The sequence below is a fragment of the Delphinapterus leucas genome, chromosome 8 (assembly GCF_059928025.1).
Source record: "Delphinapterus leucas isolate spDelLeu-1000000601 "Yukka" chromosome 8, BTC_Dleu_Yukka2, whole genome shotgun sequence".
Classification (NCBI taxonomy): Eukaryota; Metazoa; Chordata; class Mammalia; order Artiodactyla; family Monodontidae; genus Delphinapterus; species Delphinapterus leucas.
Genome location: NC_143136.1, coordinates 8,863,539 through 8,889,397, shown reverse-complemented (window position 1 = coordinate 8,889,397; position 25,859 = coordinate 8,863,539). Strand labels below are relative to the sequence as shown.

The 25,859-nt window shown below is 36.7% G+C and overlaps 1 protein-coding gene across 5 annotated transcripts in view; it reads left to right on the top strand.

Moving 5' to 3' along the window:
* Positions 1-25,859, top strand: part of PSMD1 (proteasome 26S subunit, non-ATPase 1) — a 103,624-nt gene that overhangs the window by 4,363 nt on the left and 73,402 nt on the right. For 2 of the 5 annotated variants that reach the window (XM_089916228.1, XM_022567938.3), the window contains exons 3-16: positions 526-599; positions 792-961; positions 4,280-4,485; positions 7,373-7,516; positions 9,645-9,871; positions 12,324-12,384; positions 13,244-13,375; positions 14,735-14,823; positions 15,297-15,375; positions 15,870-16,043; positions 17,892-18,003; positions 18,597-18,793; positions 19,763-19,858; positions 21,861-21,925. In XM_089916228.1, coding sequence (XP_089772354.1) covers positions 526-599; positions 792-961; positions 4,280-4,485; positions 7,373-7,516; positions 9,645-9,871; positions 12,324-12,384; positions 13,244-13,375; positions 14,735-14,823; positions 15,297-15,375; positions 15,870-16,043; positions 17,892-18,003; positions 18,597-18,793; positions 19,763-19,858; positions 21,861-21,925 — 1,826 coding nt within the window. Of the gene's footprint in view, positions 1-525; positions 600-791; positions 962-2,192; positions 2,217-4,279; positions 4,486-7,372; positions 7,517-9,644; positions 9,872-12,323; positions 12,385-13,243; positions 13,376-14,734; positions 14,824-15,296; positions 15,376-15,869; positions 16,044-17,891; positions 18,004-18,596; positions 18,794-19,762; positions 19,859-21,860; positions 21,926-25,859 lie in introns of those variants that run through there. The other 3 variants (XM_022567939.3, XM_089916229.1, XM_089916230.1) reach the window with 3 other exon arrangements.

Sequence of the window (25,859 nt, the reverse complement as noted above, 5' to 3'; positions counted from 1 at the left end):
CTATACCTAGTCACTGAAATCTAGCCCCAGAGGACAGGACAGTATTTTGGCAACAGCAGTGGTTTTCCCTAGAGTTTAACAAAGCTGAGGCAAATAAATCTCAGTGTGGCACCTGGAAACCACACACACACACACACCAGTTTTCTTATCAACGGCAATCACAAAAAGTTACTTCTGTATCACATATTTTAAAACTATTTTCATATGACAAAAATTTGGAATATACTTCAGTTGGCTCTAGGCACCTGAATTCATTTATATCCAAACCAGCAACCTAGAGTCAATCTTACACATACTGTCAAAGAAGAAAAATGTTCAGTATGATAAGGAATGACATTATGTTTTATGATTGAAAACAGAAAGGAAGTATGTAAGCCCAATGGAAAGTCAGTTGGTAAACTTTTGTATTTGTCATTTAGTAAATATGACTTAGAATTTGGCCACTGATTTGTTGGAAACATTTTTTTTAAGGAAGTATAATGGTAAGTCTGTCTCAAAATCGAATTTTGGTTTTATCTTCTACAGGAATTTGCACTACACAAATTGAATGCAGTGGTCAATGACTTCTGGGCAGAAATTTCTGAGTCTGTAGACAAAATGTAAGAATTTACTTTATTTCTATAAATTGGAATAAAGTAGATCAACCTTAATTATCTGTGGATGTGGGTCTTGTGGCTTATTAATTCATTTAGAGATTTGCTGCCACTAAATTGTGGCTTGAGTATTTAGATTTGGAATTTTTAAGGAGAACCACAGTTTGAACTAGGCCTATACTTCCTAATTTCTTTCAGAGAAGTTTTGTATGAAGATGAAGGTTTCCGGAGTCGGCAGTTTGCAGCCTTAGTGGCATCTAAAGTATTTTATCACCTGGGGGCTTTTGAGGAGTCTCTGAATTATGCACTTGGAGCAGGTGACCTCTTCAATGTCAATGATAACTCTGAATATGTGGAGACTATTATAGGTAATTATCTTCCATCTAGTAAGGCTTTATCTTGTTGGCTTCTTTCTTGCTCTAGTACATATAGCATTTTTTTCCCTGAATTTTTGAGGTTGCCACATTTCATTTTAATTGAAAGTTCATAATCTTTCTACAGTAATTTTATGCAGCCTGAGTTTTTAGATCTGTCTTAGAATTCTGTGCTTTATTTTTTGTCGTAATGAACAATAACATGAATAACAGTAATAATAAAGACACTCTACTCACAAAATATTTTAAGAATGAATCTAAGAAATTATTCAGAAGCAGCCAACTTAACACAAAGATAGTTATCTCAGTGATTATGTTTATCTCTTTTCCGGTGAGCATACTGTTATATGAAAAAATTAAATCAGATTATTGTGAATAACAGAAATTAAATGATAGTAATTTATAGAGTTGTTTCTAACACAGGAAACCATTATTGAGTGTTTCCATTGTACTAGGCACTGTACTGGTCGTTCTTCATAGCATAGTTTATTCCACAGTTGCCCTGTGAAGAAGGAGCTAGCCTTGTTTTACAGATGAGAAAACTTGGGTTTCAAGATGATAAAGGCACATGGCTGTTAAATAGGAGGGTCAGAATTTAAAACCCAGGCTTCCTCACTACGAAATCCATACTGTTTCTACTAGTAGCCATTGTTTTTTTATTTGCTTCTGTATTTTTGAAGTGAGAGGGTAGCACACAGGTAAGGTTTGGGATTCTCTGTCTTGTAAGTTGAACCAGCTCTGTAAGAGTTCGTTCAAAGCTTTTGTAGCTTTAAAAATGTTTGAAAACTCCTGTGCTAATAGATGAAAGAAGGGATTGCATACCCTTCAGCCGTGTCTTTTTGACTGTCAAGCTTTAGATCATAGTTACAGAGAGCCCAAGAGTGTGTTCTCTGTCAAGTGTGTATAGTATAGTTTTTTGAATTGCTGATTAAGAGGAGATCTGCATTATTCACCTGAACCCTTAAAAGGAGAAAATTGGTATTCTCTTTCAGAAATTGGGAAATGCTGCACAAGGCAGTCCAGAGAGGTACTTTTCAAATGTCCCTGAAGTTTGAAGTAAGATTTTGTGTTCACATTTAAAACTTTTTTGCCATGATGGTGTGAGAATGTTGCAAGTAAGTTTATTGTTGTTGGGAACTCACTGAATTGGAGTTTTCATCTGTGAATCCTGTGGGAAGAACAGATGATTTTAAAGAATAGACCGTATCATTTGAAACCAGAGCACTTTCCCTACATTAAGTTAGAAATGGTGAGTTAAGTGCATTTATCTCTTCTCTCTTATTTGAAGGATTTTTTTTTGATGAATGTTGATAATTTTTTCCAGTGGTGATCTGCAAGTGCTTGCAATGTTAACATTTTACAAATGATGCTTTTAATCAGGACAGCTGGTCTATAAGAGGCTATGAGGTGGTAGATGCCTTCCTATGTATCATCTTAGTCTTAGCTTGTAGAAGGTGATTGTTGACTGGTAGACCAGTTCTGTTTGCTTTTCTTTGTGTGGAAATGGGGTTCACCCTTCTAGTTTTCTTGGGACTATTAGAATGGATTTTTTTAAATGTCAGTGAGATTTGTGAGAGAATATATAAAGTAGAATTTAGGAAAGCCTTCCTAGGCTCTTAATGAATGTCATAAACAGTACACTCAGAAAATTCAAGGCTAGAATTTTCAATCTTCTCCCGATTGTAATAAGACTTCAGCTAGGAATGAGGCTCGGTTCTGGAGTACAGTTATGACATAAACCTGGTAAGTGAGAGCACAGGTCTCATTTGAAACCTGGGAGGTAACATTTTTCTTCCTCATTTATTAACTAAGGAAAGCTCCCCAAATGTTATAAATCTGAGATTCCTTTCTGATGAGGTAGGGGAATGTTTCCTCACAACTGCATTTGGTTCAAAAAGCTCATATTAGGGTCTGGTGAAGATTTTCTGCAACCAAACTTGTTTAAGGTCTGCTTGTGAGTGCCACTTAGTTCTTACTAACTGTACCTGAACCTGCCTAATCCTACCTGGATGGACCCTGAATGTGGTATATTCCAATTTATAAAAGTCCTCTGCTTCCCCCAAAATATAGACCCATTAACATGGGCCATCTAGTAGACCAGCAGTTCTTTATCCTAGTTCAAATCGTTTCTGTTTCCTGGGGCTATAGTTTGCAACTAATTAATCTTTTCCTTGTACCTTTCTCTTTGAAAGGAAGGGTGACAGGCCAGTGAGTTATAGAGAGGATAACTATTATATATGTCATTCAGCTTGAGTGGCTGTTTTCCTTAAGAAGGTGGAAGAAGGTTTAGGGAAATTTCCTTTCTTGGTTGCTCCTAAAAAGTTTAAGTTATGATTGTAAAGTAGTGTAAGTTGTAAACATGATACCCTTCAGTATGTTGCCTCATCCTCCCCATTCACCCAAATCACTGTGAAATGGGAAAGCCAAATTATGCACATGCACCACTGCATGAATTTTCAGACTCCCTGTTTGGGGGAGAGGGGAAGTATGTGTGAATAGGTTCAACCTACCTCACATTGAGACAGTGAATATTTTAGCTGATTGCCGGAAAGGTTTTTGGAAATCTTCTTGGGATTGCCTTTAGAACCTGTGGCACATTTCAGGTCATAGACAGACTCTCTACTATCAAGGGTCTGATGGTTTCATTAATCTGAAGAAGTGTAATTTATAGCCATGTGATAATTGCTACAATAGGGTTTTTGTTAATATCCTCAATCATGGCAAGTGTTTGAGAGTGAAAACAGCAGCTGTTTGTAGCCAACTCTGTAGAATAAGCAGCTTAGTCAAGTTGAATAACATAGTTTTGAATAATAAACAGTAAAAAGAGAGAAATTTTTTTAAAAAATTATTTATTTTGTGGCTGCATTGGGTCTTCGTTGCCGTGCGCGGGCTTCTCATTGCAGTGGCTTCTCTTGTTGCAGAGCACAGGCTCTAGGTGCGCAGGCTCAGTAGTTGCGGTGCACGGGCTTAGTGGCTCCGTGGCATGTGGGATCTTCCCGGACCAGGGCTCGAACCCGTGTCCCCTGCGTTGGCAGGCGGATTCTTAACCACTGTGCCACAAGGGAAGTCCTAGAAATGTTTTAAATAATGTCAGCTTACTGGAATTAGTGTGTAGCCCTGCAGTGTAACTGTTACGAACGGAACAATATTAATTTGAAGGTATAACTTACAGCATTTAAAAAATTTGAAATTTGCTCATTACTCCATAGTCATCCCATAAGTTATTTTTATGATTATGAATGTAGGCATTGTCCTTTCTAGTAGTATAGCCCAATTTACCAGCTGATCAGAGTTATTTTATTTTCTCTATAGCAAAGTGCATTGATCACTACACCAAACAGTGTGTGGAAAATGCAGATTTGCCTGAAGGAGAAAAAAAACCAATTGACCAGAGATTGGAAGGCATCGTGAATAAAATGTTTCAACGATGTCTAGATGATCACAAGTATAAGCAAGCTATCGGCATTGCTCTGGAGACACGAAGACTGGACGTCTTTGAGAAGACTATACTTGAGTCGGTAGGTAGATGATGGGATTTTAGAGGTTGCTATTGATGAAGAATCAGCAGAGCAAATAATTAAAACTGAAAATTGCATGGATAGTGAAAAGAAAATCTAACTTAGATATAATAAGGTGCTCTTTTGGGAAAAATTTTATTTTTATATTTATAAAATATATGTATTTTATATTTATGTTTATAAATGAACCTTGGCTGTGTTCTGTGTTTGTCAAATAGTTGCTTTTATCTTACCACATTTATTCCTTTGAGATCTTGCATGGGGAAGTTGTCTTAATTACCCTGCCTTTTTTAAGAAGACTGTATTGGTAAACTACTATTGTAATGCATTTATCATGGTTAAAACTGTAAGCTACATTCCTGGTTTGGGGGTGTTTTGCAATAATTACGACAGTTGTAAGTCACCAACCAAAGTGGTCAGAGAGGTGCAAGACTGAGTTAAATGGACATTGATCTGCATGCCCACTTTGCCTGCCTCACTACCTATCCTTTTCCACAAGCTAGCTCTTTGCACTCCAGCCATTTTGACCTTGTCTCTTCTGCTAGATGTACCATACCCCATTCCCTTTGCCAAAAGTATTGCCCCTGCCAAAAACATCCTTTTTCCTTTCTTTCTTTACCTGCTGTATTCCTGTTCAAGATTCACAGTTCAGCTCAACTGTCATTTGTTTACAGATCCTTCTGTCAATCCCTGCCAGCCATACCCTCCTCAACCCTTAGGTCCAGCTAGGTCCACCAGATTATAACCTCCTTAAGGATAGGCACTTTCACCACTGGGTCCCCAAAGCCTAAGGCAGTGTTTAGCAGCAGTGGTAAGATTAGTTTAAATGAGTAAATGAATGAATGACCCAGTGTCATAGAACGGCCCTTATTTTGCTCTGTTTGATTTTTGTGCAGTTGTAGTTTCTCCTTGTCTTCAGGTGAATAGAACCGAAATATTTGTTTTTATTCATTCAACAAATATTTTTGGAGTGCATATTATGTGTCAGACACTGTTCTAGACATTGGAGATACAGTGGCAAACAAGACCAACAAAGTTCCTGCCCAAATGGAATAATCCACTGGGGGAATAGGCAGTGAAGCCTTATTCCCTATAAGGTAAAGGGGTGATAAATTTTTTAAAAAAGAATAAAGCAGAGTAAGAAATGCGTCTTACTTTACATCCCAGTGCACATGTACATATAGATGTAACTTAGGATGAAATAATACCTACTTTTTCTACTTACGATGTAATCCTGATATTTTAAAATTGTATTTCATTTTTTTAAAAATGCTAGTCCCATTAAGTTGATTTCATAATGTATACGCCGATAGGTCACAACTTGCTTTTTTAAAAAAATATTTTTTTAATCATTGAACAAAGCTATCTTTAAATTTTATAGTGCTTTACAGTTTTCGAAAGTTTCACACACATGATTTCATATAATCCTATAATAACCCTTTTTTATCCCCTACTCCTATATTGCCCTTCCCCCTTCCCTGTCCCCACTGATAACTACTAGTTTGTTCTATCTGTGAGTCTGCTTTTATTTTTTGTTTTATTCACTAGTTTGTTGTATTTTTCAGATTCCACATATAAATGATATCATGCAGTGTTTGTCTTTCTCTGTCTGACTTATTTCACTTAGCATAATGCCCTCCAAGTCCATCCATGTTGCTGCAAATGGCAAAATTTCATTCTTTTTTGTGGCTGAGTAGTATTCCATTGTGTATATACATTTGTGTGTGTGTGACACCCCACATCTTTATCCACTCATCTGTTGATGGACACTTAAGTTGCTTCCATATCTTGGCTGTTGTAAATAACACTGCTATTGGGGTGTGTATATCTTTTCGAATTAGTGAATTTTGTGAATTTTTAATTTCTCAGCTCGCTTTTTGAGAAGTACACTTGTAGCTCTTCAGCATGCTTATTCATGCTGAAGGACTTTTATAGGTTAGTATCTCAAATATTGGGTATGCTTATTTATGTTGAAGGACTTTCTTAAGTTAGTATCTCAAATATTGGGTATGCTTTGAAGAACCACAAGGTAAACATAAATAATCTGGAGGGGCTTCCCTGCTGGCACAGTGGTTAAGAATCCACCTCCCAATGCTGGGGACATGGGTTTGAGCCCTCGTCTGGGAAGATCCCATATGCCGCGGAGCACTAAGCCACAGTAGTTGTGCGCCACAACTGCTGAAGCCCATGCACCTAGAGCCTGTGCTCCGCAACAAGAGAAGGCACTGCAGTGAGAAGCCCGTGTGCCGCAACGAAGAATAGCCCCCACTCGCCACAACTAGAGAAAGCCTGAGCGCAGCAGTGAAGACCCAACGCAGCCAAAAATAAATAAATAAAATTTTTTTTAAAATTTATAAAATAAATAAATAAATAAATAATCTGGAGTCAAAATTTCCTCAGGAGAGCACCAGCTAGATGTGACAGCACTCAAAGCTTGAGTCACTCAGAGCTGGAGAATAGTTCTATCACATTGTGTTCCTGGCCAGTGAGTATAGGCGGTAAGTCATGAGGATTAGCAAGACTAGAGGCAGACACAATTGAAAAGCATAGCCACTTGGTATATGTACAGCTGTATAGATCTTTTTATAATACTTAACAGCACCACCACAGTTATAGTATACTATGGTCATATAGTCATGATCCTGGATGATCACTAAATATTTAATTGTTTTCAACCTATTTTTTTTCATGAAGACAGGGAAATAGGTAATTTTCTTTTAAGATTTTCATCTAAAATGGTTAAAAATTTTAAGTTTTATTGTTTAGGTAGCAAATAAATCTTTAGCTGCCTAGAATGACTAAAGAATATCGATTAAAATAATTTGATTTCTAAATAAACATGCTTCAGTAACCAGATAATCATATCTCTTCAAATTATCTCTTTCAGAATGATGTCCCAGGAATGCTGGCTTATAGCCTCAAGCTCTGCATGTCTTTAATGCAGAATAAACAGTTTCGGAATAAAGTACTGAGAGTTCTAGTTAAAATCTACATGAACTTGGAGAAACCTGATTTCATCAATGTCTGTCAGGTAATAACATTGCATTACTTTACACTGTACTGCTGAGCCATGCCTCACTACATTATATTATATAGCATCACATCACTATAATTTCATACACGTACCTCAGTTGATCTTTACAACAGCCTTGTGAAGGTACTTTATGCGTTTATATTCCATTTTACTGATAAGAAACTGAATCTCTCAAAACTAAAAAACTGTTATAATATGTTATTTCTATGTATTCTTTTTTTCACTTTGAAAATAATCCAGGCATTTAAGGAAATTTTTGAAAATGAGATTAAAAAAAAAAAGGTAGAAGAAAAGATAAAAACGGTACCTATGTTATGTCATTTCTAAAAAGAATTTCAGCTATAAAAATTATCTTTGGTTTCATTCCCCGAACACCAGCCAAGACCTTTGGGTATATTTTCTTTATCTCTTTTATTGTATGGACTTGCTTGCACACTTTAAAAAAAATTAAGACAGTATAGAAAATATATAAAATGAAAAGTGTATCTTTCCCTTTCCATTGGCCTTTTCCCAATTAAAAGATTCATAAATGTTTTTCCTCCACCTACTAGCACATGTGGAGCTACCTCATTCTTTTCAATGGCTAGATTGTGTTTTATTGACAAATTTTTGTATTCTGCTTAGAGCGCAGCATTTTATCACGCATTTGGTTTGTTATATTTTCATTATAATGTGTTCTCAATATGTGTTTCTATCCTCTATACATATTTAAAATATAGATTAATACATCCTTTTTTTCAATGCTTTTTTTTAAAATTGAGTAAAGTTGATTTGCAGTGTTATGTTTTAGATGTACAGCAAAGTGATTCAGTTTTTTTTTTTTCCAAATTATTTTCCGTTATAGGTTATTACAAGATACTGAATATAGTTCTCTGTGCTGTACAGTAAATCCTTGTTGCTTATCTATTTTATATATAGTTTTTGATGCTTTTTAAACCAAGTGTGAAACACAGAAAAAGCTAGAAGAAAAATATCCACCTTTATATCACCCGAAGTCCACCTAACAGTATATTTCCTTTCACTTTTCTCTGTAGAGGTTTTTGGAGTTTTGTTTGCTTCTAAATAGTTTTTAATAGTTTAAAAAATAGTTTTTAAAAACTTACATGAAAAATGGTAGTCCTTTGCCTTCTTCCTCTGTGTATTTCAGTTTTATTCCTCAGAAGTAATTTTATTTCTTTTAGCTATTTTATTCCTTGTCCCTGTAAAATTTTTTAAAATTTATTTTACATTTTTAAAATACATTTTTGAACAGATAATATTACATTCACATGATTCAAAATTTGTGAAGAATCAAAGGATATACAGTAAAAAGTCTTCTTGACACTTCTTTCCTTTGGCTCCCAATTTCCCTTCCCTGGAAGCAAACAGTATCAATTATATATTTCCTTCAATTTAACATTTTTTCATGTTTTGACATTTCACAAATTCTTGTACAAACTCTTTCTTGATTGTGCAGTAGTCATTCAGTGGATATACTTTCCCTTACTTAACCAGTCTCCTGGTATTGGTCATTTAATTTGTTTCCATAATTTCCTATTCTTAATTTATAATAACTTTGGTTAATGTGTTCATTTTGAAATTGAGTTATTTGCTGCTTAAGGGAACAAGAAAATTTAAATTGAATTCGTAAAAGAAAAATCCTAAATTTATTGGGTGGTTTTTGTTAAAACGTGGCAAATCCTAAGAGTAGTAAGAGAAATACTTCAAAATGGTCATTTTAAAATGTGCCTCTTGTCCTGGCCCAGCACAATACAATGTGTTAAATGAATGAACGACTCCTACAATTTATGGTAAAGCAGAAAATAAGTTACAGAGCACTTGATAGCGATTTATGGATAAGATTTAAAGAAGCCAAGATTCACTCACCAACCGGTTATTGAATATTGCTGATTGCCAGGCACAGTGTTAGGAGCTGTGAATATAAGTTGTATGGATTTTCTTATGGAAGGCAGATTCCATTTTCAGGAAAACTTTGGTGCCAGGATCAGAAATAGAATGCTAGACTAGACTAGATAGTCAGTCTGCCCCAGTTTGCCTTTACTTATATTTGTTGACTATCACTCTCTAAGTATCTTGTAGACAAAGTTTTCAATTATTATGTAATTGTTCTTTATCTGCATTTCAGTGCTTAATTTTCTTAGATGATCCTCAGGCTGTGAGTGATATCTTAGAAAAACTGGTAAAGGAAGACAACCTCCTGATGGCTTATCAGATTTGTTTTGATTTGTATGAAAGCGCTAGCCAGCAGTTTTTGTCATCTGTAATCCAGAATCTTCGAACTGTTGGCACCCCTATTGCTTCTGTGCCTGGATCCACCAATACGGGTACTGTTCCAGGATCAGAGAAAGACAGGTATAAGTATCTTTTTCTGTATCAGAACTAATTCAACAATCTTTATTTCATTTTGGGAATAGATATTTATAGACAACATAATCTAAGAATAAATTTCACCATTAGCTTTCATAGATTAGCCTCTTACTAAAGCTGTTGCTCTGTTTTGCACTCTGCTGCATACATTAAGGAAAACCAAAGAAATGGACCCTTATGGAAAGAAATGGAAGTGGTTGTCTGATGGGGAGGGTGCTTGCCAGACAGCATGTGTGCTATTTAATCAGGTAAATTAAAAATCTCAGATAGGGCTTCCCTGGTGGCGCAGTGGTTAGGAATCTGCCTCCCAATGTAGGGAACATGGGTATGAGCCCTGGTCTGGGAAGATCCCGCATGCCGCGGAGCAACTGAGCTTGTCTGCCACAACTACTGAGCCTGCTCTCTAGAGCCCGCGAGCCACAACTACTGAAGCCCGTTGCGCCTACAGCCCCTGCTCCACAACGGGAGAGGCCACCGCAGTGAGAAGCCCGTGCACCACAGCAAGGAGTGGCCCCCGCTCGCCGCAGCTAGAGGAAGCCCACACACAGCAACAAAGACGCAACGCAGTCAAAAATAAATAAATTAAAAAAAAAAAACTCAGGTGGGGTAGGTTGGGCTAGATTTTAGGCATTTGGGTTACATATTTGTACAGTTAGAAACATTCTCAGCTTTTTTTTTTTTTTTTTTTTTTTATTTATTTTTATTATTTTTGGTTGTGTTGGGTCTTTGTTGCTGTGCCCGGGCTTTCCCTAGTTGCAGCCAGCGGGGGCTTCTCACTGCGGTGCCTCCTCTTGTTGCGGAGCACGGGCTCTAGGTGCGTGGGCTCAGTAGTTGTGGCTCACAGGCTCTAGAGCACATGCTCAGTAGTTGTGGCACACGGCCTTAGTTGCTCCACAGCATGTGGGATCTTCCCGGACCAGGGCTCGAACCTGTGTCCCCTGCATTGGCAGGTGGATTCTTAACCACTGGACCACTAGGGAAGTCCCCATTCTCAGCTTTTTTAACACTTTTATTAGAACTAATAAAAATTACTGTAAGTCAGTAATCTTGTAATCTTCATTTATTTAGGCTTTCTTTCATTTCTCTCAACAGTGTTTTTGTAGATTTTAGTACAGGAGTTTTGTACATTTTCCCTTAAATTTATTCCTAAGTATATTAGGTCTTTTAATGCTGCTGTAAGTGGTACGTTTAAATTTCAATTTCCAATTGTTTGTTGCTAATATATAGAATTACAGTTGATTTTTCTGTGTTAATGTTGAATCCCACAACCTTGCTTAAGTCACTTATTAGGTCTAGTAAATTTTTTTTATAGATCCCTTTATAGAATTTTCTACATAGGAATCATGTCATCTGTGAACAGAGACAATTTTACTTCTTCCTTTATAACTTTCATATCTTTTCCCCCCTTATTTTTTTCTGCATTGGTCAGGAAATCCAAACATTCTTCCTTTGTTCCTAATCGTGGGGTAATAGCATTTAATTTCTTTCTTTTTGATTTTAAAATTGTCTTTCTCCTTACCCTCTCCTGTTCTTGTGTTTATTTGCTTTCATGTTCTTTCTGAGTTGATCTTAATTTCTGAAGTAATTATCCTTCTTCTTCCATTCCCAGTTTTTCCCTAGTTATATTATTTCATTTCTGATATATAATATTCTTTTATATCTGTAAAAGTTTTCTTCATATCTTTGACCTCTTTTCAAATAATTTTTTCTTATAATAGTGAATGGGATTTTACTTTGATCCTTTTCTGTGGTTTATCTTTACTGAAATTAGTTTTCCTAAATATTTACAAAGGAGGCTTGATTTAGGATAGTTTTCCTAATTTCCCTGTTCTCTAGAATTTCCTCTTTTATTGTGTTTGTGGAGTTTTAAACAAAATGGTGTCTTTATGTTCTGAGATCTCCTGGCTCTGTTTCCTTTCTCACTTTTATTTCAGCCTTCTTCTTCCCTCATTTCTGCCGCCTTAATTTGGATTCTGTGCCCAGCATTTTCTCCTCAGTGTAGTGCTTTGACCTAGAAGGGGGTGTCGGCTGGTTCGTTTAAGAGTTGTTGAGGCTCCAGCTGCTTTGCTTCAGACTGGTCTTTGTGGCTCGTGGTGGTGTATCTTCACCTGACCGTGTTTTGGGAATCTGGGAGATACTTTGTCACCTGGTTTTGTTGTCCATATATTTTGCTAACCTAGTTAGTTGCTTTGCGTGTTTTTATGAATTTATTTGGTGGAAATCCAGTAACTGGGTTGCCTCCATCTTATTTTACAATCTTTTTCGTTTCCTAATGGCAGTACTTAAGAAGTAATTAACTGTTTTTTCCTTGCAAAATATTTAATTTGGACATGGTTCAGACCTTCAGTTTGATTAAAAGGAAAAAAAAAAAGCCACCCACACATACTATTCAGAAAAGATTTATCACATTAGTAACTATTGGTTCTCTTCCTTTTAGTGACTCAATGGAAACAGAAGAAAAGACAAGTAGTGTACTTGTAGGAAAGACACCAGAAGTGGTAAGTGTGCTTTTTGAAGTTGAGGTTGCCATTTAAACATGTATTTCCACACTATATTGTAAATTATTTAAAAGTGTTTCGTACCTGCTTTTATGGAGGTTTATTATTAAGTTTGATACCAAAGTTATTTTATAAACATGGATTTTCTATAAAATAAAATTTTAAAGATTCATCCCAGGGAATTCCCTGGTGGTCCGGTGGTCCAGTGGTCAGGACTCGGCGCTTTTACTGCTGACAGGGCCTGGGTTCAATCCTTGGTCAGGGAACTAAGATCCCACAAGCCACACAGCACAGCCAAAAAAGAAAAAAGATCAATCCCAGAAAGCACTTGACTTAGAAGAAATCAAACCCTTAGATCCTTATCAAAGAATGAACTCTGTCCAGAATACAAATACTTGTTTAGTATTTGTATTCTTCACATGGTTGGAGAGTTGTGTTGATGGCTTGGTAGTTCATGAGATCATATATATGTGTTGGTTAAAGGTGCTTTTTCTCAATTTGGAGGAGGGAGTTTCTCACCTAAACTGTAAGTTGGTTGTGTATAAAGTAGTTCTCCTTGCATATCACCAGTAATTAGTTACTCTTTTACAGTTTTTTTTAATATTAAAATATTTTCTATTGGAAGTGAGTTTGGAATGAATTGCATTCTTCCATCAAGCTGGTATCATATCTCAATGGCATCTAATAAAGAAATAAATTACTTTCTCTCAAATAAATGATACATGAGTTTGCTAGATCCTGCTGTTAAAATATGGGTTTTGTTGTGTGTATGACTGAATTTCACTGGTTTAGTGCTGTTAAAATAAAGTTAGCTTACTGGATTTCAGTAATACAATAATTTTCATTCTTGTTTGTTCAGCAGAGTCCAGAGCCCAAGGATCAGACTTTGAAAATGATTAAAATTCTAAGTGGTGAAATGGCTATTGAGTTACATCTGCAGTTTTTAATACGAAACAATAACACAGATCTCATGATTCTAAAAAACACAAAGGTAGGAAATTCATCTGTAATGGAGGCCTTTTTCTTATATTTATTTCTTTGTTGAATAAGTACTTATATTTGTTATTGAATAATTTGTTGCATTTTATTCCTGATCAAGGAAATAAGTATTTAAAAAAAAATAACAATGGGAGAAATGCTTGATCTTGTTGAAGAAGAAAAGGAATTAATATTGATTGAGCTCCTGTTTTTTGTGCTAGTCTCTCATTGGGAAGTTTAGTGGCTTTTTTTTTTAAGTTAGCTTTTATTTGAATGTATACATGGGGCATTTGGACAAATACCACAATCAGAACATTAATACAGGTTATTTGTGTGTTTGTTTTTCCCACTGAACTGCAAACTCCTTGAGAATAGGGGTTCTTACCTTGATATTGTAACCTTTGTTGAGATATTGATCCTAACAATTATTAATATTAATTTTTGAACAGATAATCTATTCATCTGGTTCAAAAAATGTTTTAATATAAAAAGATACATAGTACAAAAAGATCTTCCTGCCTTGCCTGTGTTATTTACCCAGTATCCTTTCCCAAAGTCATTTATTCATTTTTTATTGTCATATACTATTCCATTACTAAACAGTTGTTTGATTGAGGCATATGTAATCATGCTTCTCCAGACTTTCAAAATAATTTTTACAGATGGCAAAAAGAATAATATAATTTGCATTTATGACAGTTTTCTGATGTTTTTCTTTATAACGCAGCCTCATTAGAAATAAACAAAATAGGGGCTTCCCTGGTGGCGCAGTGGTTGAGAGTCCGCCTGCCGATGCAGGGGACACGGGTTCATGCCCTGGTTCGGGAAGATCCCACATGCCGCGGAGCGGCTAGGCCCGTGAGCCATGGCTGCTGAGCCTGCACGTCCAGAGCCTATGCTCCGCAACAGGAGAGGCCACAACAATGAGAGGCCCGTGTACCGCAAAAATAAATAAGTAAATAAAAATGAACAAAATAACTTTGGTGCTTGCCAGAGTTACAGTGCCAGAAGAGGTGCAGCATTGCTCCTCAGGTTACCCCCGTACTTTGGAGACCTTGAGCAAGATACTGAAGAGAAATGGCGAACTATTCAGAAACCAAAAATTAGAAAGTCTGCTGCATAAATTCCTACCCAAAATCTACTACTGACCTCAAGTTAAGACCACAAATAAAACTTTGTTTGACTTGCTTGTTTTTTATAAGCTAGCTATTTAATGTTTATAAAAGAAATATCCAAGGTTCATATGTTAAATACCAGTTCAGTTTATTCATGTTTTCACCACAGAACAGGGCCTCTTACTGTGTGTTCACGTGCAAGCTTGCGTTTGTATGAATACTTTGCTAATAATAAAAATCTGTATTTGTTTTTGTAGGATGCGGTAAGGAACTCTGTGTGTCACACAGCAACTGTTATAGCAAACTCTTTTATGCACTGTGGGACTACCAGTGACCAGTTTCTTAGGTAAATATGCTTGTAGGTTCCCACTTTGGTTTAAAATTGTCTTTGACAGCGACTCTGTTGACATTGTCACATGGATGTGGGGAACTTTCCCTGCCTGACAGTCCTGAATTTTAAATTCTACTTTTCTATTTTATAAATTTTTTAAATTGCATATGCCTACTTCTTTTGAGGTAAAATTAATTTTCTTTATTAGTTGCCTTGAATATAGGTTTTTGAATGAAATACATTAAGCTTAGAAATTTGATACAGTTTTGCTTTTGTTCATAGTGGAATTACATGTCATGCATTTTTAAAGTCCTCAAAATATTAAGAACAACTTAGGAGGTAAAATGGAATCATCAGTAACTTGAGATCCATAAAGTAAAATGATTTGTAACAGTTCAAGGTGAACATTTTAATGCTTTGACGTTAGCGTTATAAAAAGCTTTATGGAGTTCATTTCAGTAGTGTTGCTGAATTTCCTTTTCTTACAGAGATAACTTGGAATGGTTAGCCAGAGCCACTAACTGGGCAAAATTTACAGCCACGGCCAGTTTGGGTGTAATTCATAAGGTAATATATACCGATCACTGTGAGCAGGCATCAGAACAGAAGCAATTTTCCTGGAGTTAAGAAAAAAACTAAAGTTTACTATAATTCATTGACAGGTACATTTTGTTAAATTGGGTCAGTCCTCATACAGGGAAGGATAAAGTAAAGAAGAAATGTGTGTTTGTTTTTTTTATAAAAAGTGGAAGCCTTTTTCCTGTGAAGACGAGCTAAGACATTTCTCAAAATGAATTGAAATAAGTTATTTGCATTGTCTAAGATGAATTTGGGGAACTGTTATAAAACAAGGAGGGGGTGGGAATTGCAGCATTTGTTTCTAACCAGGATGTGACTGGGTCATTTAAAGGCTGTCTTCTTGTGTGAGTGATAAAGTTGCTTAGGAGAGAGCCCCACTTCCCCCTTCACTCTGGAGAAAAAGCAATAATCATAGAAAATGTTACATCTTCTTTTCTCTAACTTTCTTTTACTGACATCTTTGTGGTGGCTCAAATTTACAGGGTCATGAGAAGGAAGCATTACAGTTAATGGCAACATATCTTCCCAAGGACACCTCTCCAGGATCAGCCTATCAGGAAGGTGGAGGTCTCTATGCACTAGGTCTCATTCATGCCAATCATGGTGGTGATATAATTGACTATCTGCTTAACCAGCTTAAGAATGCCAGCAATGATGTAAGTATTAGAGTGGAAAAATAAATCCCCGTTACTTAAGAGTCCAGGGAGACATTAAATTTGCCAAATTATTTCAGTGAATAGAAATTTTGTAGGATTCCCAAACCAGTACTGTTCTCATTGAATCTTTTCTTTCTTTCTTTATTTGGTTGCATGGGTCTTAGTTGTGGCAGGCGGGCTCCTTAGTTGTGGCTCGTGGACTCCTTAGTTATGGCTGGCCAGCTCCTTAGTTGCAGCATATGGGCTCCTTAGTTGCGGCATGCATGTGGGATCTAGTTCCCTGACCAGGGATCGAACCCAGGCCCCCTGCATTGGGAGCATGGAGTCTTAACCACTGTACCACCAGGGGAGTCCCTAGAATCTTTTCTTTTGAAGGTAGTTTCCTCTCCTTCTCTATAAGCTAAAATTGTGCTTCTCAGTCCTTTAAACCTTGTGTGTGAGGAGCAAAATAAAGTACCAGATATTTATATTGATAAAATATGTGTTGTATTCCCACACTTCAGAGTCTTGTTATGTTATATAAGTGACTTTAGTGATCATTTAGCCTAATTCTATTATTTTTCAGGAAACTAAAGCCCAAAGAAATTGCATGTACTCTTTTGGGAATCAGAATTCTTGCTTGTTTGAACTTCGATGGTTTTTTAAATGTAACTCTTTTGGAAAAACTTACTAAGCAGCCCTGTTCTTTTTCTAAGGAACCTTGACACATAGGATTTTAGACTTTAACTTTTATGCTAGTCTCTTTTAGAAGGTTATCGGGAGAGTAGCTAAGTGAGCCAGAAAATTCTGTCCTACTTCAGTGAAAAGACTGAGGCCAGTAGGAAGGTCTTTCTCAGCTAATAAACCCCCTATCCACAAATCATATAGTTTATACATATCTCTACCTCATTTCCTCTGTTGGTCTCAGGTAAAAATTTTCTTGTCAGATAAAACTTTTTGGTTACCAGCAATAAAACCCTCTGCTTAAACAAGGAGTTTATTGGAAGTAGCTTATTTAATTAAAGGAAAAGCTGATGAACCAGTTCTCACAAAGGTTAAGCACAGGGCAGTTCTAGGAATCTAGATAACAAGAACTAATGGGATCATCTCTTCAGGGCACTACTGTCAGGATGAATGAACTTGAAATGTTTTTGGTCCTTGGGTCATTCCACCTAAGAAAGATTAAAATTCCAGAGGAGCATCTGATTGGCCTGTCTTGGGTCACAGGCCCACACTTCCGCTAGGGGAAGATGGGAGCTTATTTTAAGTGATGGTTCCACCAAGACTCGAACCAGTGGGGAGGAATATTCCCCAAGCAGGAGTGGGGTGCTGTCACCAATAAAAGGATACTGTACATTCAAAAGTAACAGATCACCACAAAAGTGTTCTTCAAATAAAGACTAACTTTTGGTCTTGACACCATTTTCTCCCACTTTCTTCATAACCATGAAGTTATGAAGAAACTTTTTTCTCCTTTATCTTCAGTTTCCTTCTATGCTGCCTCCCTCAGTCCACAAGCATCTTCAGGTCTCACCTATCCTAAAAAAATCTTTCCTCACCACTTCTCCCTTTTAGTTGTTGTCATCTTTCTCCTCCCCTTCTCATGTGAATTTATTAAAAGAGAGCTGTACTGTCTCCACTTTCATTTTTTTCATTTCCTTTTCAACTCACTATTATTTTGCATCAGCAAGCAGCATTCTTTTGAAACTGAAATTGGTGAGGTTACCACTGGCCCTCTGTATCCTTTGATCATACTTCCTAGGCCAGCTGCTTTCCATGCCTAATATCACAACGTATTTTGAAATTAGAATGAAACTTGGATTTTAAGTGCAGTGTACCAAGTAAATGGAGCCCATCCTTTTTCTCTAGATTGTTCGACATGGTGGCAGTCTGGGCCTTGGTTTGGCTGCCATGGGGACTGCACGCCAGGATGTGTATGATTTGCTAAAAACAAACCTTTATCAGGATGATGCTGTGACAGGTAAGTGATTCTTTCCAAAGATAACAAACTCTAGGATTAATTAATGTAACTGTAATATTTGTTTTCTACCTATATTTTGTGGTCTCTTAAAAATCTAATGGATTTCTCTATTTGTAGAGAATTCTTTTTAGGAAGTATAGGAATAGATTTCTCTATTTGCCCCATTTATCAAACTCATTTTATAAAAATATGTTTTGTGATATATAGGCTTTTTAAAATGGTATGTCTTGTGTGTATGTCTGTATAACTGACTTTTGCAAATAGAAGTTTATTAGAGTGATCTGCTTGTATCCTGAGGCTGTCTCTACTGCTAGGTGATAATGTAGAAAAAATATTGCCATAATGTCTCCTTTGAAATCTCTGTAGGATTTGGTAGTGTATCCTATCAAGATTTAAAAGGAAAATAGCTGTAAATATATGGATATACTTCCACATAAACTATTCTTTATGTCTGATGACTTGAAACAATGCTCTCAGAAGCTAATGGTTGTTTTGATAGTTGATGCTAATAGTTAGCACTTCTAATAGGATATGTTTTATTTACTTTACATACATAACTCTTACTCTTTAATGTTTTGCTTTTCACTCACTAGGGGAAGCAGCTGGCCTGGCCCTAGGTTTGGTTATGTTGGGCTCTAAAAATGCCCAGGCTATTGAGGACATGGTTGGCTATGCACAGGAAACTCAACATGAGAAGATTCTACGTGGTCTTGCAGTTGGCATAGCATTAGTGATGTACGGGAGGATGGAAGAGGCTGATGCTCTCATTGAATCTCTCTGCCGTGATAAGGTCACATATTATTCATCCTTTTTTCCCTGCATTTCCTCACCCTCCGGTTATTATATCCAGCATTTACAGAAACACTTAACCTTTACTGGAAATTATCTTTGTTCCTATCAGAACTCTTAGGCACATTTGTTGATAAAACTTCTCAAAAGATATATAAAGCCTTATAGAATTTAGGAAAGAAAAACACTGATTAAAAGAGGTGAGCAGGGCTAATTTGAGAATTTTAAATTTAATCAAGACTTCAGTGATTTTCAAATAAGCAGATTTAGAAAAGTTCTTTAGAAATATATAAGTTGATTTCTTTTAGAGATAATGTTTTGGGGATGATTTCATAATCATTTAATAAGACATAAAGTTTACTTCATTGTTTTTTCATCAGAAAACAGTGCCAATCTCTGTACTTATTTATTTGGGTGAGATGTTTTTCCTTTGCCTTTTGTTTTGTTTTTACAATGGTATTGTATATGGTAGGTAGTCAGTGGTAAACAGTACTGTCCTCTGTAATCCGATAAAAACATCCACTGCTATAGTTTATTGATAAAACTACTAATTATTTTGCTCACCTATCAGACTACATATCTCTTCCACTCAGTGCTCAGTTGCCAAGAATTAAGTGGTAAGGTAAAAGCAAGTTAGAATGTAGAATTAGAAGCAAGCTTCTTTGTTGTTTGACAAATGGAAGTTGAGAATCATAGGGCAGTGGGTGTTGGTATTGGGCTTGAGTTTATACTTTATAAAAAGTGTGAGGCAGCATAGGCATGTTGCACAGAATATTGGGAATTAGAAGCAGTTAACTACTACCATATTAGAGTCTTTTAATTCTCCATTTGTGTAGAGAACTGCCAACCACAAAATGGTGCTCCTTGAGTTCATTTCTTACCTAAAACCAGCTCCCCTGATGGATGAAACTAAGCCTGTAGAAGTTACTATCTGAAATAAGTTGATGATTGACATTGAATTATTTCTTAGGATCCAATTCTTCGACGATCTGGAATGTATACCGTGGCCATGGCTTATTGTGGTTCAGGTAACAACAAAGCTATTCGCCGCCTGCTACACGTTGCTGTAAGTACTCTGACCTTTCTTGGATAGACATGGAAGAGAAAGTTTGCAGACGGACACTAAATGTGCTGATGACTGCACACCCACACCACATAACTATCACCAGCGGCCCCAGGTTCAGATTCTCATTCATGGAGCACAGTCAGCCATAACCTAGTGCCAGGTTCACTTAGCTTTTCAGAAGGATTCAGGAAAGGATGACAGTGTGTCTATTTGAATGAAAGTCCTTAAAGTCATTTAGGAGCAACTTCTGAAACTCTATTCCAAGGGGCACCCTCATTTATAAGGGACAGGACCATGTGAATGGATCCAGGAACTTGGACATGCACTAGAACACAGCAGGGAATGACACGGAGTCTTTGGCATCATTGAGCTTAACGGAATACATTGAGCTTAGGGAATACAGATGCCAGAACAAATTAACACAAGTGTAATGAGAGTTACACCACGGAAAACTCAAACTGCACATCAGCTGCTTCCTTTGAGGAACATGATATGTCTTCCCGTCTGCAAATAAATTGTAAAGCATTCATCTAGGACTTCAACACACCTCAGGAGAATTGTTCCTGGGTATTTCATATTTATTGTTATGATTGTGTATGGAATTTTCCTCCCATTACATTTTCTGCCAGGTTATTATTGGTGTAAAACAAAAGCTATTGATTTTTTTAGATTTATTTTGTAAACTGGACACCTTATTAAACTCTTTTATTGTGTTTAAAAAAAAAAAAAGACCATGTGAATGTGTGCAGCCACCCCAGGGTAGGGAAATCTAATGAACAATAGGAACGACTTCTTTTTCCAGCCTGTGAAGTTAACTTCCAGGTACCCCTAAGGGACATGCTCTATGACAAGAGACACGTTGCACAGGAAAGCCAATGCCCATGTTTTCCAACAGGCTTTTTCCACTCAGAGTCACCCAATCCAGGTACAGTTTTTCAGTGATAAATAATGTTGCCTGATAACACAGTGGACGTTCCATATGTCTTAACCCAGTAGGTTTCTACCATCTTGGTGCTGGGAGATGGTAGACCCAAGGTCATCTTCCCATGCAGAAAGGGTTTAGAGCTATTATTATTTCTTTCTTCCTAGAGATATTCACATGACACAGTATTTATTAATAATTTATTATTTATCAGTGCAGCATGTGGTATGTTATAGATGGTTGTATTTTGCTTGAGTTTAGGACATACAGTTTTGAAAACAACATTGAAGGAATGGTTAGATTTTCAACGTGGCCCACAAAAGCTATGGTAGAGCTGAAATAGTCTTTAGAAGTAGCCCTGCATCTTAAACTTCACCAAACTATAAAGGCTTCTAAGCCTTGAAATGAAGACATTCTCAGATGAATTTTTCTTAATTGGGGTAAGACATTCTAATAGAGGAATACAGTAGTCCCCCCGCTTACCCACGGGGTATATGTTCCAAGACGCCCAGGGGATGCCTGAAACCACGGATAGTACATATACTATGTTTTTTCATATACATACATACATGCATACCTGTAATAAAGTTTAACTTATAAATTAGGCACAGGAAGAGAATACCTGAATTGCAGCATCACTACTCCTGTGCTTTGGGGCCATTATTAGGTAAAATAAAGATTATTTGAATATAAGCACTGCAATACCTCATCGACTAGTGTGTGGATAACATATACAACTGAGATACACCGAACAAAGGGATGATTTACATCCCAGGCGGGACAGAGTGGGATGGTGTGAGATTTCATTAGAATACTCAGAATGACATGCAATTTAAAACTTATGAATTGTTTATTTCTGGAATTTTCCATTTAATATTCAGACCACCGTTGACTGGGGGTAACTGAAACTGCTGAAAGTGAAACCATGGATTAGGGAGGTGGTTACGGTAATATGCTAATGAGATCTAGTTTACATTTAAATGATGTGGGCCTCTCGTATCAGTTTATTCTAGTAATGTAATGAATGTAGTAATAGGATGCATGTAGTATAATGTAATTATCCTTTAAATTTTTTCCTAGGTAAGTGATGTTAACGACGATGTCAGGAGGGCAGCAGTAGAATCACTTGGGTTCATTCTCTTCAGGTAATAATTTCTAACTTCTGATTCTATTTATATTCCATTTCTATTTGTAGTTAGTAATTAAACAGAAACTAAATATCTGAGGAAGTATGTCTAGGTTCAGAGTGAGGACCGTATAACATTAAAGTTAGTACTGTTCCTCTGAAGAAGAAGCCAGTATGTTTTGAGAGTCTGAGATGCTCTTTGAGAAGCAGTAGTCCTCTTCCCATGTATATTGGTAATTCAAAAGGGTTGCTGTCTCTCACACAGACTTGTAGAGTTCTTGAAGCTCTTTAATGAGAGTGAAAGGTATTAGGTTTTGTTTAAATGCAAAGGAGTGGAAAATGTGCAGATTTGGAGATGCCCTTGGCATTATAGTATGGTTGTGATTTAGAGGACACACTCTGAAACCGATCTGCCAGGATTGAATCTTGGCCCTGTCACTTACTAGCTGAGTGACTTTGGGCTTGTTACTTAGCGTCTTTGAACTTCGAATTCCTAAGGGTATAGTAATAGTACCTAAGACTGTTTTTTGACAGTTAAGTGAATTAATATGTCTAATGCCCTTCGAACTGTATCTGGCACTAGTAAGTGCTATTCAAGTGTGTATGAGTAGTGGCAGTTGCGATAGTTGTGGTAGATGCAGTAGTACTTCTTACAGTAGTTCTTCTCTCCAATTTCATGTACACTGTTTCTTTTCGCTAAGGTACTTTATCTTAAAATGCAACATAGGAAAATAAAAAGTATTTCTTTCAGCTCGTTTTTGGGCACTGCTTATTAGAGTTTACTTGTGGTGAAATTACACAGTAAAATAAGTTCTGAAGGTGCATGTAAGATGAGTTTCATGTACTTTTCATCTTTGGTATAGATTGTATATATTTTTTCTCCAACAGATATTTACTCAACATCCACTGTGAACTGGTTAGAGGACCTTCTCTAAGATGCAAGATAGGAAATTAACCATTTACTGCAGGCACTAAATATTTTTTTCCTATTGTGGATAAAAATGTTGAATAAAACAGCAAAGCACACATCCATATAGCATGTTAATAGGTTTTTCCTTACACCAGTCAGTTTTGTTGAATGAGGTTGTTCAAAAAAATACTAATCTTTACTGTATTACCTCTAACCTCATTTGTCTAACTTGTTCACAGAGAGAGTAGAGAACTTTCACTAAATCCTAAAGTCATAGCATTTATACAGATCTACTAGTCTGGTACCTCTAAAACAGATTATGTGGTTAATTGGTTATTATTGTTTTTAGTAAATTCATAGAAGTATCACATGTTCATTGATTCCTTTTCTGAGATCTGATAAAACCTATTTGTGTTAAGCCATTCCACATTTTTTCAAAAGATCTACAGCAGGCTCCATAGTTTAAATTTCTTGAGTCCTATCTCTTTTTGAACACTGGAATATTTAGCCACGTACAGTCCTTTTGTATCTTTGCCATTTTCTGTTTTTGCTCAGATTTGTCAACAGTGGTTCTACAATTATATTCACAAGTTCTGTTTCAGGAGAGTGATTCATTTAGCTTAGAGACTTGAACTCATTTAAGGCACCCAGTCTCTTCACCTGTTTTGCATTTTGATCAGTCTTAACAACATTACTTTCTATCTTTCTGGTCTAAAAAGCATTCTCCTGAGACAAAAGATGGAAGCAGAATAGAAGTTGAATAGTTCTGTTTCCTTCCTGTCATCTTTGGCATATCATTCTAGCCAACCTGTGATGCTAACCTTTCCTTAATTTTCTTCTACAGTTTAGACACAATTGAAAACCAAAAACAAATGTTTTATTATTGCTATTCGGGGAGGTTTTTTTTTAATTCTTATTGGAAACCTAGATAATTTGTATATGGAAAATATATTCTTCTAGGTGTGCCCTTAGTAACTATTGGCCTGTATAAAGAATCCTACTCATCATGGTCTCTTCCTTTGTTTTATCTATTCATTGTCGGCTACTAACTGTTCCTATTAGTCACTTTATATTTTATATCATATAAATCAGTCACCTAGTGTGTGTATTCTGCCACACAGGAAGTTGAGCTTTCGTGAAAACTGTTTTTCTTCCATTTTTAACCTGACAGTGCTTTGCTCTCTAATTATCAAAATTCATTTCTGCCCTTGTGTTTACTGTAGCTTACACATGTGCTCAGTTCCCAGTTTCAGCAGCAGATGTCTTCCATGAGCTGCTTTTAGGCTTTGCTAAGATCTCCACTACCTAGGATACTCAGATCCAGCTAATGAGTTGTTTTTGTGCTCATTATTTCTAAGGGACCATTCAGAGTTCTGCTGCTGTTGTTTTCTTTTTTCTTCATAATATGATTCTTATAAGAGGTAGAAACTGGAAAAGACTTTACAGGTAACTTTGTCTAAAACTTCATGGATGAAGAAAATTAAATGTTATCAACTTGTCTAAGGAGTTGCAGTTAAAACCAAGTTCTCTAATTTTAGATTGTTGTCAATTCCCTGGAGTGATTTTTTTTTTTTTTTTTTTTGCGGTATGCGGGCCTCTCACTGTTGTGGCCTCTCCCATTGCGGAGCAGAGACACTGGACGCGCAGGCTCAGCGGCCACGGCTCACGGGCCCAGCCGCTCCACGGCATGTGGGATCTTCCCGGACCGGGGCACAAACCCGTGTCCCCTGCATCAGCAGGCGGACTCTCAACCACTGCACCACCAGGGAAGCCTTGGAGTGATAACTTTTAAAGGTGAAAAAAACCTTAGAAATAAAACAGTATTCCCATTTTTTTTGAAGAGAAGAAAATTGAATTCCAAAATTGTTAACAAAACTTCCTGTTGTCATAGAGCTGAATGGTAGAACAGAAATTCAAAACAGGTCTCAGGATAGACCAGTGCTTTCTCTACCATGCCTTTCCTTCAGAGCGCCTTCTTTCTGAGTGGCTGTGATAGAACATTTTTATTCTCAAATTTCCTTATTAAGTTTAATATTTGGAAAGTTTCTGTACTGTATCCTAAGAATTAGTAAATGTTTTCTGATGTGTCATCGGTTGCTTTCTTAGTGTGCTCCATTTTATCATTTCTTCCCTTTTAAATGTCACTTTTAAAATAACCACAGACATTTGGCCCCCTTGAATGGTGTTTTAAGGATTTATTTCTTCTTAATTTTTAAAACTTCTTTTAAAGTGTACTTATTGGACACAAATACTGAAAACATATCAGTAAACACATATTTGTACTTTAGCAACTAAGGTGAAATTGTCTTTGTAGGAAACTAAAAATTTTCATGTGTAGGGCTTCCCTGGTGGCGCAGTGGTTGAGAGTTCGCCTGCTGATGCAGGGGACACGGGTTCATGCCCCGGTCCGGGAAGATCCCACATGCCGTGGAGCGGCTGGGCCCGTGAGCCGTGGCCGCTGAGCCTGCGCGTCCAGAGCCTGTGCTCTGCAACGGGAGAGGCCACAGCAGTGAGAGGTCCGCGTACTGCAAAACAAACAAACAAAAAAATTAGATAATCTTTGATATCCGTGATCATCTTTGCTATGACTTAAGCTTACAATATAACACTAAATATTTCTCAATTTATACATTAATTTACTTGCAGATATGGATGGATCTCTCAAGATCAGAGGGAGATTCTTGATGCAGATACTTTTTAGACCACAAAAAATGGTTTCTTGAATAGAAATATGTTGCATCATCATAGATCCTTAGCATTTGAAGGAACCCTAGCAATCAAATAGTTACCACCAAATGCGTAAATTATCTTTACAATATCTCCATTCACAATTTTTTATCAATTTGATACATATTCTCTGTGTGCTGTTTTCTGTTTCTGCCCTAGTGTCTGGATGCTGTAACTTCCTTTAGTTTTGTTTTTTTAATTCTTCCTTCTATCTGCATCTTTGTTTTCCCCTCGCATTCAATTAACAATAATAATGGGGCTTCCCTGGTGGCGCAGTGGTTGAGAGTCCGCCTGCCGATGCAGGGGACACGGGTTC